Here is a 17,165-nt window from a genome sequence, read left to right as displayed (position 1 = left end):
GTTATGATAGCTTAAGAAAGCATATTTGTTTCGTATTCTCCTGGCCTTCACCTCGATGTCTGTGGTTGCATATACAGGTACATTATCTGTGTCCTTAGAAAATTAATACTCAATGTTAAAGAGAGTGCAGAGTTGGGAGAAAATACAGGCTGACTAATGGCAATACAAGAAATGGCACTTCTGAAGAACTTAGATATAGCAGGGAGAGAAAGGTAAATTTTGACCAGTTTGTGTATAAATTGCCCTGCCTAAGTATGATGGAGTATGAGGAAGGAAAAAGCAGAAGGATAATTATAAGGAAGAGGATGAAATGAAAGTCAGCCCTAATCGTCCATTGAACACTTCAGTTTTGCAGGTTTGGGGTAGAAGCAGATGTGAGAATACTGGTAATGTTCACAAGGTAATGGTGGCTTCAGAATTGAGTGACTGGAACAGCTACTGAATGATGCTGAACATTTGCCCATTTATTCTGTCAAACAGAGACTTTAGCAGCAGCAGGTAATACTACAGCTAATATTGCTGGTGACCATAGTATTTAAAAGTAGCATTATTGCTTGAAAGATGAACTCCTCTGACTGTTAAGTCATACCTGTTAAGATGTTTTACTTCTGAAAACTGGTACTGTATTGGTATTTTCACTTCTTTGAGTACCTTTCCAGCAAGGGCTGTTCCAGCATTTACTGTAGCTTTGGATTTGTTAAATTTTGAAGCATTTTTAATATAACATTTAATAGGCACTATTGCTTTTCTAGTTTTAAAAGTCTTGCAAAATTGTTCCCTTTTGATTCTAAAACACACACAGCTCTAATAGCTTTCAGAAAATATTGTAAAGAGCCAAAGATGCATTGCCAACATTTAAAATTGTATTTTTTAGAAATCTAAAGATGCAAATATGCTTAGTCCTTACTCAGTTCTCTTTCTTTTTGTTCTAAAATGGAAACTTAGTGCCTTGGTAAGTGCACTGAAAATGTCATCTGGTTTCACTGTAGCTTCTGTAAGTGCTTCTGGTTGTTCTGCTGAAGTGCTATAATATTATGTATCTTCCTGCATAAGCTGTTTTTCTGTGAGTCATAATGTACACTGAAGAGACTTGTTTTCCAAATGACCTGACTTTCCAAGGACTCAAAGAAATAGACTCTTAACTTGTGTGGCAGACTCCAAAATATCTTTCTAAGATTTCCTATAACATCATCTCCAAGTACTGTGCTTGGATCCAATTTATGCAGTTTATTTCCAAAGCTGTACTTAATGTTTCATGGAGGCTTATTTTTGTGTTACGGCTGAGCAAGTTGTGGCATGTGGGGAAGTAAAGATAAAGTATGGTAAAAATACATGACTTCTGTTTCTAAGGCCATGGTATTAGGACTTCATAAATGTTAACTTCATAACACTGAAATTCTGTCCATGTGTTTGTAACAGAAGTTAGTGGGAATTTTGCATTGTTGTACTGCTGCTAATGGCTGTAATCAGGATGAAGGGTCCATTTGTGTTAAGTGTTGTGCAAAGTCAATCCCTGTTCTATGGAACTCATGGTCTTAAGTTTTCACGCTGAGATTTTAGAAAAATAAAAGAGCAATCTGTGCACCTCTCATGAATGGCTTACCAACTTAGTATCCATGCTTTTTTTCTTCTCTTAATTTCAGAAACGAGTGCCAGTGCAATGCAGTCAAAAAGAAGAAAATCCAAGTAAATTACTGCATGGAAACATGAAACTTGTAAATGAGTGTGAATTTACCAATAGCAATTTTGAGCTGTGATTTTTCTTTTTTAAATAAAATTCTGTACAGTAAGTCATTTTAATATTATACTGTTCCCAATAAATGATTTTTTCTAAAAAACAGATAAATAGATATAAAAACTGGGTTCCTGTAAAAACCCTCTGGATTTACAAAGTGAAGTCCAGTGTTAGCACATTAGGTTAATGTGTTTTTAAGAAATGGGAGGGGAGGGGAAGACAATTGTAAATTTATGTTTCCACTTTTCATAAACAAATTAGAATACAGGGTTGTCATTTTTAGGTATTAAAATAATGTATTGTGCTGTTGTTTAAGTACTGTATGTGAATAGCAGTAAGAGGGTTATAAACAAACCCAATCTTGTTTGGAAATGTAAATAATTTTATTATATAGTAGATCTGATGTATTTGTTGTAGAAATGGACCAGTGAAACAAAAATAAATTTAAGGGTTTGTATAATGTGGAATCCCTAATGCTCTAAATAAATGTTGTTGTCCTATAATTTGGGTCATATTATTATTATTAGCAGCAACAACAGCATCATTCCAAACAGGAAGGTCGGATGGATTATTTAGAGCTCTAGGCCTACAAGCTCCTTATATGGAGCTTTAGAAAGGAATTTGTTTAACCACAAATGAATTAACTAATGCAGCTGTTCTTGCAAAGCAAGAAAAATATTCAAAGGTCACCCTCCAGCCCTCAGGATACGTGCAATGAATACGTATTGGGGATACCCAGAACACAGCTCTCCCCACAAATAAAACAGAAAAGTGTGTGTCTATGCCGCTAGAAACAGGGACCCTGCATTCGGCAGAACATGGCATACAGCAAAAATGCTGTATGAAATGGCTTGAAGACTTTCTGAGATGTGGTAGCCTAAAGTGTATGTATTTGAATAACTATACTGCCATCAGTGGTGACTTGTTTGTATGTACTACCGCAGAAAGTAGGTCAGCCTTCTAGTTCCAGGAAGCTCTGACGGTGAGAAATTGAGAAGCAAGTCTCCCTAGATCGCTTGTTGCTTTGTGCACAGATAGATACTTTTCCTTTTTTTTTAAGAATGAACAAATACATATTTTGCATGCACATAAACATTTACATATATATGTATGTATAAAAGCTGGTTAAATATAAATTGTCAGGTGATGCCTCTTAAAAGGACAGAAATTATCTATTTATGCACCATGTAATAGACACTGAGGGAGGCTAACTTCTCCAGTTCCTCAGTGAGAGTTTGGATGCTGTCTGGCACCAAAAAGTCAGACTTCTGTATGGGAACCGTGCCCTTTTCCTAGGCCCAAACCCAGCGATGCTATGTTCTCCAAACCCTCTCTCCTCCCCTACACAGTCACAGTTCTCATATTTCATGGGGTTTAGTATGAAAGTGGTTTCCACAAAAAGTATTTGCTGCTATAGTGTGGAGATACACAGATATTTATGCCTGCATGCTTACATGCACACATGCACATAAATACAGTTAGTAGGAAGCAGTTTGAGTTTCTGAAAGGTATCTTTTTTACAACTTCCAGCCTCCACACTGTCTTTCTTAGAACACACACCCCCAACTCCATCTTTAGTTAGCCAGTTTACAAAATTGCTTTTATGTTACGTGTCAACCCATGTTAAATTGCCAGGGCAGGGTTATGCTAAGTGTAGCAGGACTCTAGCTGACTTCAGAGGAGTTGAGGGGCTGTGTTGCCGTGCTGCTCTTCCTTGTCCTATCCACTGAACATGCCCCAAATTTAAGGGATGAGGTTCAAGCATAACCTGCTTCCACATTATTCTGTGCTTGGCCTCACTGCTGGCATTTCCAGTCCAGCCAGTTGAGAGTTTTTTATAAATGAGGAACTGGACAAAGTCCACAGACTGAAGGCTCATCTTCACAGGTGTTCCACAGATAGGGAAATGAATAAAAATGTAGGGTTTTTTGCATCATGCTGCATAAGGAGAAAGTTATATCCTGCTGTAAAGTAGCTCCTTCATACTGCAGTTATGCCTGGCCAGTTCTGGGCTTAAGATGAAAAGGTTTCTTCTAATATCTTTGGTATTTTTATCAATGACCTTAAGGCAGAGATGGGATGCGCTCTCATCAGGCTTGCAGAAGACACCAAACTGGGGGAAGCAGTCATTGTGCTCCAGGGCAGGGTCACCTTATAGGGGCATAAAGAGGCTAAAGGAATGGGCTGACAGGAACCACATGAAATTAAACAAGGACAAATGCAAATTCCTGCACTTGAGAAGGAAGAATCCCTTGTAGAGAGGTACCCAGACCCCTGGTACAGGCTTGGCAATGACTGGCTGGGGAGTAGCTCTGCAGAAAAGTCGCTGGGGTCCTGGTGGAGAGCAGGCTAAACCCAAGTTAATGGTGTGCCTTAGCAGCCAGGAAGGCTAGGGTGCTGGGCTGGGTTAACAGAAGTGTAGCCAGTGGATCAAGGGAAGCAATCATTCCCCTTTTCTTAGCAGCTGTTAAGACCATGTCTGGAATATTGTGGCCTGAGTTGGGCCCCTCCCTAGGAATAATTGGGCATTGGGATGGAGGTTGTGGGATCTCTTTCTTTAGAGATTCTCAAGACTTAATTTGACAAAGTCCTGCACACCCAGAATTCAGCATTCACCCTGTTTTGAGCAGGAGGTTGGACTAAAGACCTCCTGAAGTCTCTTCCAACTTGAATTATTCTGTGATTTGTCTCCCAGTGCCAACTGTCTAGTATGCTGTCTGGTTTTCCCATGAGAAGGTTTGTCCAAGTCCTCTTTTATCTAATTTTTCATTCTTGACATCTAACCTAACAATTCCTTGAAGAGCCTTTCGCAAGAGCTGGGGAATCTCGGATGCCAAGTCAGTGTGTAATACCTAGAGCATCCCTCTGCTTCATTCTGCTGGAGTAGCTGGTCACAGAATCACTGAGGCTGGATGGCACTGCTGGAGGCATGTCATCCAACCCCCTGCTCACATGGGGCACCTAGAGCAGGTTGTCCAGGACCATGTCCAGTCAAGGTTTTGAGTCTCTCCAAGGATAGAGACTCCATGACCAATCTAGGCAACACGCTCTCATGTTCACCCCTGCCCCTTGCAGTAAAAATGGTTTTTCTTATGTTTATGTGGCATCTCTTGTGTTTCAGTTTGTGCCCATTGCCATTCATCCTGTCACTGGGCTGAGAAGAGTCTTCTTTACTCCCCCACTCCCACCATTATACGCATGGATGAGATCCCCCTGAGCCTGCCCTTCTCTAGGCTGAACGATCCCAGCTCTCTCAGCCTCTCATCTGTCAGATGCTCCAAGTCCTTGTAAGATGATCCCAAGCTCTCTAAGATGATTATCTTAGAAATCTCTGTGCCTGTCAGTTTTAAGGATGATGGTATAAATGTGTCATACTTTGTGCGTTTGGAGATACATTTGATGCTGTAGACACAGTTGGGCACTTAAACTGGAAGATGTTAGAGCCCTGCAGAACCAGCCGATGTGGGCCTCAGTTTTTCCTGGGAACCAGAATCTGCCTTAGCCCTTTCATTCTTCTACCAATTTTAGGGCTTGTTAGTGGCCGGGGGGGGGGGGGGGGGGGTCTGAAATGACAGCTTGTACAACCCCCTCTCCTGTACATGCTTTCCTCCAAAGGCAATTTTATTAACTTGTCTCTGAAAGTTATGGCATTGACTTTTATAAGCTTAATTAAAAAAAAAAAAAAGGAAAAAGGAAAAAAAACCAAAGCTTTTTGCACCTTGGAAACAATTCGTAAATAGGTTTACTTGCAGGCTTCAGAGAAATACTCATAAAATAGGCTTTAAATATATCTTTTTTTATTTCTTGTGTTTTTCCTTTATATTAGATTTTTTTTTCAGTCAAAAGACAGCATTACAATCTAACAACCAAAACCATGTTACATACACACAGGCACACTACATAACATATTCCAGGCAGTTGTGTCCTTCAGTCTCTCGACACATGGCAGATGTTTAAATGATGTCCTATGACAAGTAGGCATCCTTTCTCTACTAACCTTCCTTACATTGCTTTAACACGTAGCACACAGAAAGGACAGACTTTGTAAAGTTCGACCTACATTTCAGTTCTACAGCATTGGTGATGTAGAAAATGTGGGGCCTTTTTTGTCTTCTCAAAATCCGGTTTTCGAAGTTGTCCCACTATTGTAAGACATACAATAGAGTCTAATCACCCTTGGGCAGAACACGGCTGATGGAGAACTACTGTGTGTTAATCTGCTTGTTTGTTTGTGCTCCCAGTTCCTCTACGGGGTACGTACCCTAAACAGATCAGCTGCATATGCTCTCAGTATTTGCTCTTCTTCAGAGCAGTGGTGTGGTGAGGGTAGGGAACAGCTGGTAAAAACAGAAAATAATGTTCTCAAATGCATTTGAAAGAAGGTTTAAGGCAACCCTTTCAGCCCAAATAGCACTTTCTCTTTTGACTACAATTTGAAAGAAAAAAACAAAAAACAAAATGGATATTGAACACAGTCTGTTTTGGCGAAGTGCTGGTGGTAGTTATGTCACTAATAGTCTTCATGCACAAACTGGTGAGGAATCAGGTTTTAGGCTGAGCTTTTCGAAGCTGTCTAAGAGATTTAGCAACCAAAGTGGTCAGCTTTTTAGGGAATTAATTCTGCTGGGTTCTCTGAAAATCCCAGCATCTACTTTTAAAACAACATAAAAATGCAGAAATGTTGATGATTTAATTCCCAGTCACGTCTTGCATAGGACTTTTAACTGTAGTTCACTGATTTATTCAAGTTCTGCAGTCATTTTAAAAAAGATGACAAGCCATGAAAAAGGGTGAAAGGCACATATACAGTCAATATGGCATGGAGATGTATGATGCATATAGATGAGCTTTACAAGCAGAATACCTAGGTGTAGGGTTGATATATACAAATAAAATATTGCAACGCTCAATTGCTACAGTACGGTTACATTTATGATACAATAGAAAAGACTATTACTAATTACGGATACACCTTAAGCTGCTGCCTCATCCCTAGAGTTCCAGAAACAACTGTGATGAGCCAGAGCTGAAGATAAAACCTTCGATGAGACTGGGCATAGCTGCTACCAGCTTCTCAGACTATTGGAAGCAAGAGGAGTGTAGAACGGCAGAGAAACTTTGGGCTCCCCTATGTTGTGCAACCCATTTTTAAGTTACACGCTGGAACTTACTGTGTTTGTTCCCCGCCTCCCATTTGCAAGGAATAAACTCTTCCACCCCTCTGCAGAGATGATGAAATACTAACGCAGATGAAGCTAGCGAGAGTTTTGCTGCTCGCTGTGACAGAGCCAAAGCTTCACTTCAGTGTATTTTCCTGTTACAAGGTTGCATGGTGGTGGCTGGCACAAGGTGTGCAGCAGATTCCTTCTAACAGAGCACTTTGCTAGCTGTGGATACGGGGCTGGAAAAGCAACATCTACTGGTGTAATCTAGTAGATGCGAGCTCTGAGTAAGTGAGTTTAGGTGGGTGTACACTCTGTATGTCACCTCCCTGTTAAAAAAAAAAAAAAAAAAAAAAAAAAAAAGGACTACACATTAAGAGACATCCTTGATTTTAAATAGGGCTGCTCATCTTTTTCATCCTCATCTTTCTAAGGAAGGAAGCTTAGTTAATGAAAGAAAGACTAGTTGCTCATATGCTGATTAACTTCATGGAACACAAGGCCTCTTGTAAAAGTTGACCCTGTTTTTCTGATTGTCGAGAGCCATGTCAGCCTGTGGAGGAGGAGCAAGCAGGTGACGAGTGCTCCCTCCTTTGATGGGCTCCTGGAGGAGAGCAGAGGCAGAAGACAGCCTCTCCTACGGTTTTGAGGGTTTGCAAGCCTCTCACCAAAAAAGAGACTTGCCAGACACGTAGGGTCTCTCCTCCTGTTTTGTCCATCCGTGACCCTATTCCCCCTGAGTGAAGTTCTGTTCATGCCAATGGGGTAAGGACTGAGCCCTTGAGGACACTGGGAAATTACTCCTAACTTGGACATTGCACTGAACAGATCAGAGAGAAATGGACGGAGGTGGAAAGCTTTCCCTTGTCCACACTGATTTAACGTCGCTTTCAGAGGAAGACAAGTCTCAATGCAATCAGCCTCGCTTAAGGCCCTGTGTGTCCCCAGTTTGTCTGGCAGCACAAGTCTCCCAGGATGGAGAGGCTCCCCTGGGCCTTGCAGAGCGACTGGTACGTGGGCCTGACTTCGAACTTGGACGGGGAGCTCAAATCACTGTGAGAAGCAATGACAAGGAGGTCACTAGAAATAATTGCGAGGGGAGAGAAGAACCGGCACAGGGAATCTGAAGAGAGGAGGTCTGGGGAAATGTTGTTGGGCTGTTGTCACCGCCTTCCCTCTGCCAGCAGCCATTTCTGATGGCAGGTAGGAAAAGTCACAAGCCCAACTGAAAGCGAATCCATGGCATCTGTGGAAACAATGATGAAATAGTATTTTCTAGGCTGTTGACAATCCCCTATCTAGTGTGAACGTGGCTTATCAAGAAGTGTTTGCACCAGCCACTCTTTTTTAAAGAGTCTCAGGGATTTCAGTTGCTCCCTTTTCACAGTGCGGTGGGAAAAGGTGGCCCTAGAGCTCTCTTCTGTTGTGACCCAACGTGAAAATGTTGAGAACCATTTTTCTTGAACTTCCTTAACTTGAGTTCTCCTATCACATTTTACTACGGAAATGTTTTCTAGTTATTAAATAATTTAACATTTGGGCATTTGTTTGTTTGCTTGCTTTTAAATAAATTCAGCTCAGATGTAATTTCCACTATATGCAGTGGACTGGAGCTATTTATCCTACATGGGAGCAATTTCAAAAAAACGTCTGCTTGAATTATAAAATCTCGAAGGAGTACTTTCACTTTGTTTCTTTATTCTGACTGGTATGACTGAATATCTAGTGGATTTTTCTCCCCAGTGAGGCTGAATGGAAGAGACAAAAATATTGCTAAGATGTAAATGCAAAGTTATCTATTCATTAGAAATATGCCTAGGGAAACCATGAAGATTCCCATGGAGGTGATCTTTGGGATGAGCTATGTATTTGCATTTACCATAAAAAAAAGAAAAGCTGACTCCCGTGGAAAGAATTGTTTTCCTTCCAGACTGAGCTTTTACAACAGAGCAAATGCTTTTAGAAAGTATATTCATGGGTGCAAGTTTCAGAGTATTGGATGAGCAGGTCCGTTCTGGTGGAGTGCCCCTGCCTTCTGCTCCCACCTCCCATCGGCCCACCCTCATGATCTTTAACTGCAACTGAAAGCCAAAATTCAGTAAAATGATGTTTGGTGGCTCCTGTGCATTGCTAGTGAGGTGCCCTGTGTATTAAAGGGCCATGACTGCAGTGGCTGTTAGGCTGCGTTTGCACAGTGTGCGAAGCAGAGCCATTCCAGGGAGCTGCCCTAGGAGGTGCGTTGCACACGTTCCTAGGAGGAACACGTGGGTTTCAGTGCGTCCTGGTGCAATCTGGCTTTAATATCCAAGAGTGGCACTTCTCCAGGAGGGCTGCCTCTCCCAAGCTCCTTCTGACAGTCATGGGAGCCTTGCTGTTCACTTCAAGGGGTTCAAGAGCTAGTTTAGAAGCAGTGATCCATAGCGCTGGTATTGCGCCAGGTTGCCCTGCCCCATAGTGAAAGAAGGCAACTGAGATGCAAATCTCCTGCGCATTGCTTTGAAGATTCCCTAAACCACGACACTCTCAGAGGGTGGAAAGTATTGCCCCATGATGTGGGTCGGCTCAGCGGGGTGGGTGCAGGGGAAGTCCCATGGGGCTCATCCCCCCGCTGCCTGCTCCCATTCCTGCCCTGCTCTGCCCATTCACTTTGCACAGTCTTCCCCAAAATACTCCCCAGCTTATCAGGGTGGGGCTGGGAAGCTGACATCTGGGCGAGCGCCAGCTCCCAAATCCCGGTGGCAGCACAAGGGCTCTCAGCGAAGCAGCTCCGGTTTAAAGCCCCTGCCAACCACGCCTGCGGCACAGTCAAGCTGCAGAGGCAAAGCTGACATTTTTTTTTTCTGAACAAAGGTTTGCCCAGGTCTCTCCACTAGGGAATTCTTTTTTTTTTTTAATGCTTTTCTTGCAAGAAATACAAAAATTCCCTGCAGAGTGGGAAAAAAAAAAAAAAAAAAACAGATAACAAATTGGCCTGTCCCCTGCACTAGCAATTCTCTCTGTGATTGCTCCAACTGCTTCCCCCAGCCTGGCTGCCCTCTGATCCCAGGGACCTGGTGGGAGCCAGGCCAGCTGCGGCTTACAGAGGAAACAGCTTTGCTTGGATTTCCTCCCACCGTCCTCCCGGGCTCTTATGTCTTTTCAGACATATTGCTTAAAACCTGTACCTAGTTATTTACAACAAAACCAGGCCTAAGGAGGGATCGGCTACATTCTAGCAATTGCAATGTGACTTTTCGGGCCCTACGTAAGTGGGGATGCCATTCGTGGGCGGTTTCAGCACAAGGAAGTGGCCGTGGCTCCCTTTCACTCGGTGGTGGAGATGTCAGTGCCAGTTAAAGCCTATTTCTCTTCCAACAAGCAGCAGCCAGCAGAGCCTGTCACCCGCGGCATGCTGAGAGAGGCTTCCTGACAACGTTAATGGAAACATCCCGACAGTGCTAAGATTCCTTCAGGACCATGCAGATTAGTAACCAAACAGCCTCACAGACAGAAACAAAACCTACATCCGAACGGAGGAATTTGGAAATACGCACTTTTAAAGACCCCAGCATATTTGTTTATCCCTGAGTCCATGCTGTAGTTCCCCCCTACACAATTAAAGAAAAAAAAAACCTCAAAAACTCAATCTACCCATTTAAGCAGGACATCAGCACAAGACCCTCCTTGCCAGCCAGTGCCGTGCTTGCTTAAACTTCCCACTGGGAGCATCACACAGCTAATCACAAATTGAAAATACCAAATGCAAAAAACTAAAAAACAAAAACCCACACCTCAGAACAACCCACTGAACATCCACACTGTGTTTTAAAATATTTACACGTGCACACACACAAAAGTTCTCAGTTTTAAGCACCTTTCATTTGTTTTAAGATACAAGGAGACTCATATAACCTCAGTGTAAATCTTGATCTTACAACACTGGGGCAAGAGATTTGGTATCAGACCTGTTCTTCTAGTGATCATTATTATAGAGGACAGGAGCGTTGCAAGTCTTCTGCAAAGCACAGTTCAAACACATCTCTGCCACAGCATGAGAAGTGTTGGTCACACTTTATAATAGGTGCATTAATATTCACTTTGTACAGGGTTAATAAGTGATTAATAGATGTTAACACGTGAGCAAGTTTGCAAACAATAACGAGGGGGTACCATAGGAGCCTACATACCATGGTAAGAGCGCTCCACCGACCTGTGGGATTCGACAGCTCTGGATTAACCTCTTAATTAAAACATTATTAATAATTTATTAACCCTTTATAAACATATTCTTGACATAAAGTGTGATAATAGTTCTGCTTTGTTTCCTGTGTTGGCTGGGAGTAGCGTGGTGAAAGATGTCTCAGACTGGCACAGAAAGAAGAAAGGAAAATAAAACATTTTGCATTCGCTTCCTAAAAATAGGCCATAATAACAGCATTAGCCATTTGAAATGGATGATGGGCGCTGACGTCCTGGCGGTCGGCAGCCGTCCCAAGCAGGGCTGCTGCTCCAGCAGTGCTTGGGGGACTCACCCGGCACCGTCAAGCTCTTCAGGTTTGCCAAGAATTTCAATTCCACCTGGTTCAAGAGGGATAAGAAGGAAAGCAGAGGACGGTTTTGAAGAGGGCTTTCTTACTGGGGTGACGTTTGCAAGAAGATTAGCAGACACGGGAAGCACAGGTTTGTGAGACATGAACGGTTTGCACCCAGGCGGTCGGCATTCCCAGAAGCCTTGCTGTCCCCAGCCCGTTTTCACCTCGAAGCTGGGGGGGGGGGGGGGGGGGGCAGGACGCAAGGAGTCGCGTTCAGCCCCAGGGCTTTGGGAGCTCGCAGGAGGGGGGCCATCGAGGAACTTGTGACACCTCAGATGCCACAATTTGCAATAGCAAGAGGTAAAAGACAGCTGGAAGGCAGAAAATTGCCAGGATTGTCCACTTCTTGACGTACATCTGGGCTAGCAAGAAAAATATTCCTCTAAAGCTGTTGGCTGGGCAGGAAGCAGCCGGGTGGCAGCAGAGCTCATCAACCAGAGGCGGTGGGAAAGAGCGACGACCGAGGAAGACAGCACTCAGACTTCAGCCCCAGCCCTGCTTTGCTGCTTGAACCTCTTCTAGGAAACACTTGTGTGCTCAAGAATATCCCATTCCTGTCTTCACAAGCACTTAGTCAATGTTCATAAAAATGCAACGTGCCCAGCTCATACTAGGGATCGCTTTAGAAAAAAAAGGCATTTAATGTGAAGCCAGGGATGTAAAAGGATGTAAACTTTCCCCTCCAGTCAAGGAGTCATCAGTGTCTAGTGGAGAATAAGTTGCAAACGGAATAGCACATCTTTGTCTCCAATTTGGTGTTATTTTCAGCAGTGAGGAAACGTGATTTCACCCCTCCATTCTCCACTCCAGCTCCTGGAGACAAGAAGTGATGATGGCAAACGAGAGGGGGGAGATCACTGAGGACTTTGCAAGGCCTCTCTCTTTCTCACTCTGCTGATAAACTATCATCTGTGAAAACAAGCTCCAGTACCTTTGTATTTACCAGAAAGGATGAAAAAGCACAGGAACAAACAGCTCATTTCCTGCCTATGAAGATTGATCTGCGTTCTGTTGAAAATAGAAAACAGGTTTTGAAATCCGGTTTCTATTAGAAACGGGACCAAGCTACAGAAGGTAGACCTGGACTGGGCCTTCTTTGCAGGTATGTGAGGATGTGTCAGACATAAAATATGAATCGGGGCCTGTGCCTCGTTCTTGGACTTGCCAGCAGCCATAGCTACCAACACATTCTTTCCGCTAGCACAGCAGCCAGCACCGTGTTTTGCTCTCTGTCATGCACCGCTGCTATGTAGCAGGGCAGTGCAGGATGCATTTCCACATCACACGAGAACTTTCGGGTCACTTGTGTTATGAGGGCTCCAGGTCTCTGTGCATATTCCCGTAGGACTTTTAAAAGAAACTGGCCTGGAAGAACTGAAAGGCTCCAAAGCGTGGCTTAAAATAGATATTTGAAATAGTTTTCACTCTCTGTGCTTTTGGAAATACTGTGTCATCAGAGCTACAGAAAAACTCTGCAGACAAACAATATCAACCATTCTCCATGCTATCCAGGCTTCTCAGTCACAGATCCTGGAGGCTGGTAAGAGGTTTTCTTTTTCTCTCATTAAAAAAGATTTTCAGCAGTCTGAGGTTGGACTTAACACAATCACTTGAAAACAGTTCACAAAGCAACACTAAAGGATTTAACAATGTTGAATGGAAGAAACATCAGTGAAATCATGATTTGGGGAGGCTGGGTATTTATTGTCTCAGGTGGTGGAAATCCAAACTCAGCAGCACCGTGCAACTATCTGTGATGCTGACCATGAGCAGGACGCGATGAACAGATTGGGATCCTTACCCCAGGCACGGGGTGCAAAACCAGTAAAGCACAGGAGTGGAGCCAAGAGATTTTAGCAAATTTCTGCTGTTTATTGATCTTGGCTGTTGTTGGAACAGGTTTTTCCTTGTCAGTCTTGACAGTGTCCTTTTAAAGGTAGAATGAGTCAAGGACAAGTCCATCATGGGGAGGGGAGGGATTTGCATTAAAAAGCAGCATTACCCCAGGACTGAATTTGGCCCTTCTTGTCAAAGTATGCAATTTTTAGTGGGATAGAAAGGGAGTTCACTTTATGGCTCTAGTCCAACAGCAGTGCCAAACCCCTGGGTTTCCTATAGACATTCTCACCACACTGGACCTCTTGCCTGAACCCAGCTGCACTGGACAGCAGGGTTGCCACAGCTGTAGGACAACCTCATCTTCTCCTGCCAGGGAGGCAGGAATATGGTCTACAGCTCTTCTCCTGGGACTGGCACTTCTCAGCTGCTCCCATTCCCATCTTTTACCTTAGTTTGGCCTCTTTCCTCTGATCTCTCTTTCACATCACATCTCCCTCACTTCCTCTCTTGTCTCACATCCCTTCACCCCCAGTTTCAACATACTTAACCACCTCAGAGAAGCTGTGCAAGTCTCCTTCTCCACTTTCCTTCCAGGGATTAATGCAGGGCAGCTGTCCGGCAGTGATAGCAGCAAGAGGGAGAATCTCCCAGGACCATGAGGGTTATCGAGGAACCGTCACTTCCTTCCGTGGAGGTGGGCACTGCTCTTCACCCCAGAAGGCCTTGCTATGGACAGCAGGCCCTGAACGTTGGAGGGCCAGTGTTCCTCGGCTTAAATGGTGCTTCTTTCAAGTATATGTTTGTATACATATATACATATATACATACATACATACATATATATGTGTATATATATATATACATATATAGACGGCTTGGGCAACTGAGTCGCTCCAGGAGTGGGGAGCACAGAAAGGACAAGGCTTGCTCAAACACGTACAACCAGCAGCTCGGTGGGATCAATGCTCATCTGGGGTTGTTGCTGTCCAACTGATGTACTTGCACTGGACATCTGCCTCTCAGATAGATTGGCCTCCCTTTCCGCTTGAGCTTGCTTCTCTGTCTTCACAGCGAGGAATGGCTGGTTGAACTGCTCCTGCAAGGTGCTGGCATGTTCTTAGAGCTGGGTTAGTGTCTTGTTTCCTGAGATTTTTTTTTTTTTTTAAGGTTGTCTTTAAAAATACAAAACACCAAGACCTGCCTGGATTTCCGCAGGGCACTGGCTTCAGGAGGGCACCCAAGCCATGTGGGCAGAGCCTTTCTCAAGATGTCAGCAGGCTAGAAAGATGCCGAACCGTTCTTCCTGTGTGCTTTCTTGATCAGTAGCAAAACCTTGGCTCTGAAGATCATCTGTGGTATTTTCAATCACTTGGATGACCCTCCCGCAAATACTTCCATCAGCCCTCTGCCTGGGACAAGCTCTTTTGGGAAGTATAGTGGCGGTTTTGTATTGTCAAGCTAAAATTGTAAGGAAGAAATTTGGGAAGGAAAGGGGAAGATGAGGGTTGCTGGTTTTATTTTTGTCTGAACCAGAATTTTCCTGCCATGGGCAATGCTGGTTTATTCAAACCCTACTGGGAGGTCCTGGTTGCCTCCCCAGGGGCAATGAGCTGCCTAAGAGTCACGACTAGTTTGGAGCAGGCAGAGCAAGGGCAGTGAGACTCCCTACAGCAACCCAGAAACTCCCAAAGAACAGCCTGGACTTGGTACTTTGTTTCTCCTTTTTTAAAGGCTGAGAGGGGTTAGAGGCAATGTAGCATCACGTGGGCTGGATCTCCTGCAAGGCTGCAGCGACCTGCAGCTGCCGCAGCCTGAACTGCCTCGTCTCGACACTGGGCCTGGGATGTAGGTCAGAGCAGTGTCCAGCTGCCGTGGCTCGCTCCCGGCAAGCGGGGTGCCGCTGCGCGGAGCAGCAGTGTCCTCGGCGTGAGGCTTGGGGGTGACACCCAAGCCCAGCTACCACGCGGCGCCTCTCAGAGAGGGTCAGGGTTCCTCTCTGCTTTGGAGAGACACCAGGAGGGACGGAGAGAGGAGGGGAGGCAGGGAGGGGAAGAAATATTCTTATTTAGTGTCACTGATTACATTTTTCCTAAGAATACCAAATCTTGTTGTTTTGTTCCTCTTTTCACTTCAGCTTGGTATCTCCGTTTGTGACATCACAGTCTGTTTATGTGGAGAAGAGCATGATGTCATAAAAAAAGGCACTGATGTCACAGGCTCCTTAGTACACAAAAGACAGGCTTTTCCATAAACTCAGAATAGCCCTGGTCCTGAGTTTTGGAAATGGGAGATTTCACCGGGAATACCAATTTCCCATTTAAATACTGGCATCACTGGAAGGGTAGACGGAAGAACGCATGCAAGATGGGGGGCAAAAGGGAGAGAGGTGTGCTCTGATGGGTAACGTGACCAAGGAAGCCTCGTTTCCTTGGGGATAACTGTTTACACCCATGTTATTTCATGAAATTTAACTGGGCTTGAGTAACTCCTGACATTTGAAAGCAGACCTACAGCCTCATGAGGCCACACTGCACTGGTGACTTCTTCACGGGTCCAGCTCAGTCTGCATTTGGGGAGGGAAGGGAGCAGGGAGCAGCAGACGAGGGAGGGGAGGAAGGTAACGAGCGAGGGGTCAAGTACATGGGTGTAAGAGGGGGTTGGGTGAAACTGCAGCCTGGCAAGGGTTGGCTGGCGTAACTAGTGTTGCTAGTGGGGAGAGCAGAGAAGCAGCTCTCCCTGGGGAGGGGTTTATGTCAGAGGAAGGCGGAAGCCTCCCTCCGCTGGAGAAAGTGTTATGAGAGAGGAGGTGAAGCTGAGAGCTGAACGGATAATGCCCCGGTGGAGCAGGCTTCCCGACGGAGGTTAGTAGTTGCAGTGGCGCTGGCATGGTTGGTGGACGAAGCTCCCGCCTTGCTGCTTGATCCTACGCGAGGGGCGCTCCCGGGCACGGTTCTGCCGCTGCAGGGCCTTCTGGCTGAGCCGGTGTCTCTCTGCCAGCTGCTTGGCCCGCTGCACCCGCCGGGCCTGGCTGACCTTCTCGAGGATGGCTGCCTTCACCGTGAGAGACGTGCTGTGGTGCGGCGCGTGGCGCTCCAGCCGCGGCTCCGGCACCTCCCTGCGGAGAGACAGGCCCGTTAGTGGCTGCTGCTGCCCGGCCACAGGTGCTGCACAGCGGCTTGGTCGCACTCTCCCCCACACCCAGCCTCCAGCAAGAAGGAGAGCGGTGTCTCCAGGGGCTGCTGAGCGGAGGCGGAGAGGTCCTACTCCCGTCCGCCCCATGACACCAGGCTTGGCTGAGGTGCTCACACGTCACCCTGTGCCCCCAGAATGGACCTCACCTAATGCAAGGTCCATGGGAAAACTCTCCAATGCCAAGACCAGCCTGTCAGCTTAATTCTTTAAAATGGTGACCGTAGCCAAGCTGACATCCCTTTAGCAGACAGCACTTGCCTGTTGAGCACACATGCAAGGCCAAACCTAGAAAGATGCTAAGCTGGTTCCTTCCTCTTTTCCATACTCTGATCACACCCACTTATGAGAGTATTATTTATGCCTTTTGCTTGCACACAGTCCCCAGATTAGGAGCACGGCTTACAAAGGACTTTCAGCCACTGCAGAGCTCAGTCTGTAGCAAGCTCTATGTTAATGGCGTGAAGGCACCCAGCACAGCATGGCTCTACAGAAACCTGCAGTAAATCCAGTTGCTAAAAAGAAATGGGACCATCCCCATAGACCCGTGGTGGTTGTGCTGCCACCAACTTCCTTGAGATCAGCGGAGGGAAGCCAAGCAGAGTTCACGGGCTTCTCATTTCCATCCTGCTTATAAATGATTTTGCTCGCTTGCATTTTTCTAGCTCC

General features: G+C 45.1%; 2 protein-coding genes across 7 annotated transcripts in view; one reads left to right on the top strand and one right to left on the bottom strand.

Moving 5' to 3' along the window:
* Nucleotides 1-2,238, top strand: part of NCOA6 (nuclear receptor coactivator 6) — a 48,008-nt gene extending 45,770 nt beyond the window's left edge. For 2 of the 4 annotated variants that reach the window (XM_064521367.1, XM_064521368.1), the window contains exon 16: nucleotides 348-2,238. In XM_064521367.1, coding sequence (XP_064377437.1) covers nucleotides 348-442 — 95 coding nt within the window. In that variant the 3' untranslated portion in view covers nucleotides 443-2,238. The remainder of the gene's footprint in view (nucleotides 1-347) is intronic. The other 2 variants (XR_010391857.1, XM_064521369.1) reach the window with 2 other exon arrangements.
* Nucleotides 2,239-5,510: 3,272 nt separating this feature from the next.
* TP53INP2 (tumor protein p53 inducible nuclear protein 2) overlaps nucleotides 5,511-17,165 on the bottom strand; it is a 37,100-nt gene continuing 25,445 nt past the window's right edge. For all 3 annotated transcript variants that reach the window (XM_064521365.1, XM_064521366.1, XM_026100109.2), the window contains one exon: nucleotides 5,511-16,422. In XM_064521365.1, the coding sequence (XP_064377435.1) occupies nucleotides 16,170-16,422 (253 nt within the window). In that variant the 3' untranslated portion in view covers nucleotides 5,511-16,169. The remainder of the gene's footprint in view (nucleotides 16,423-17,165) is intronic.

Source organism: Dromaius novaehollandiae, chromosome 16 (genome assembly GCF_036370855.1).
Source record: "Dromaius novaehollandiae isolate bDroNov1 chromosome 16, bDroNov1.hap1, whole genome shotgun sequence".
Lineage (NCBI taxonomy): Eukaryota > Metazoa > Chordata > Aves > Casuariiformes > Dromaiidae > Dromaius > Dromaius novaehollandiae.
Note: the sequence above shows the minus strand (reverse complement) of the source record. Positions and strands in the feature narration are given on the sequence as shown.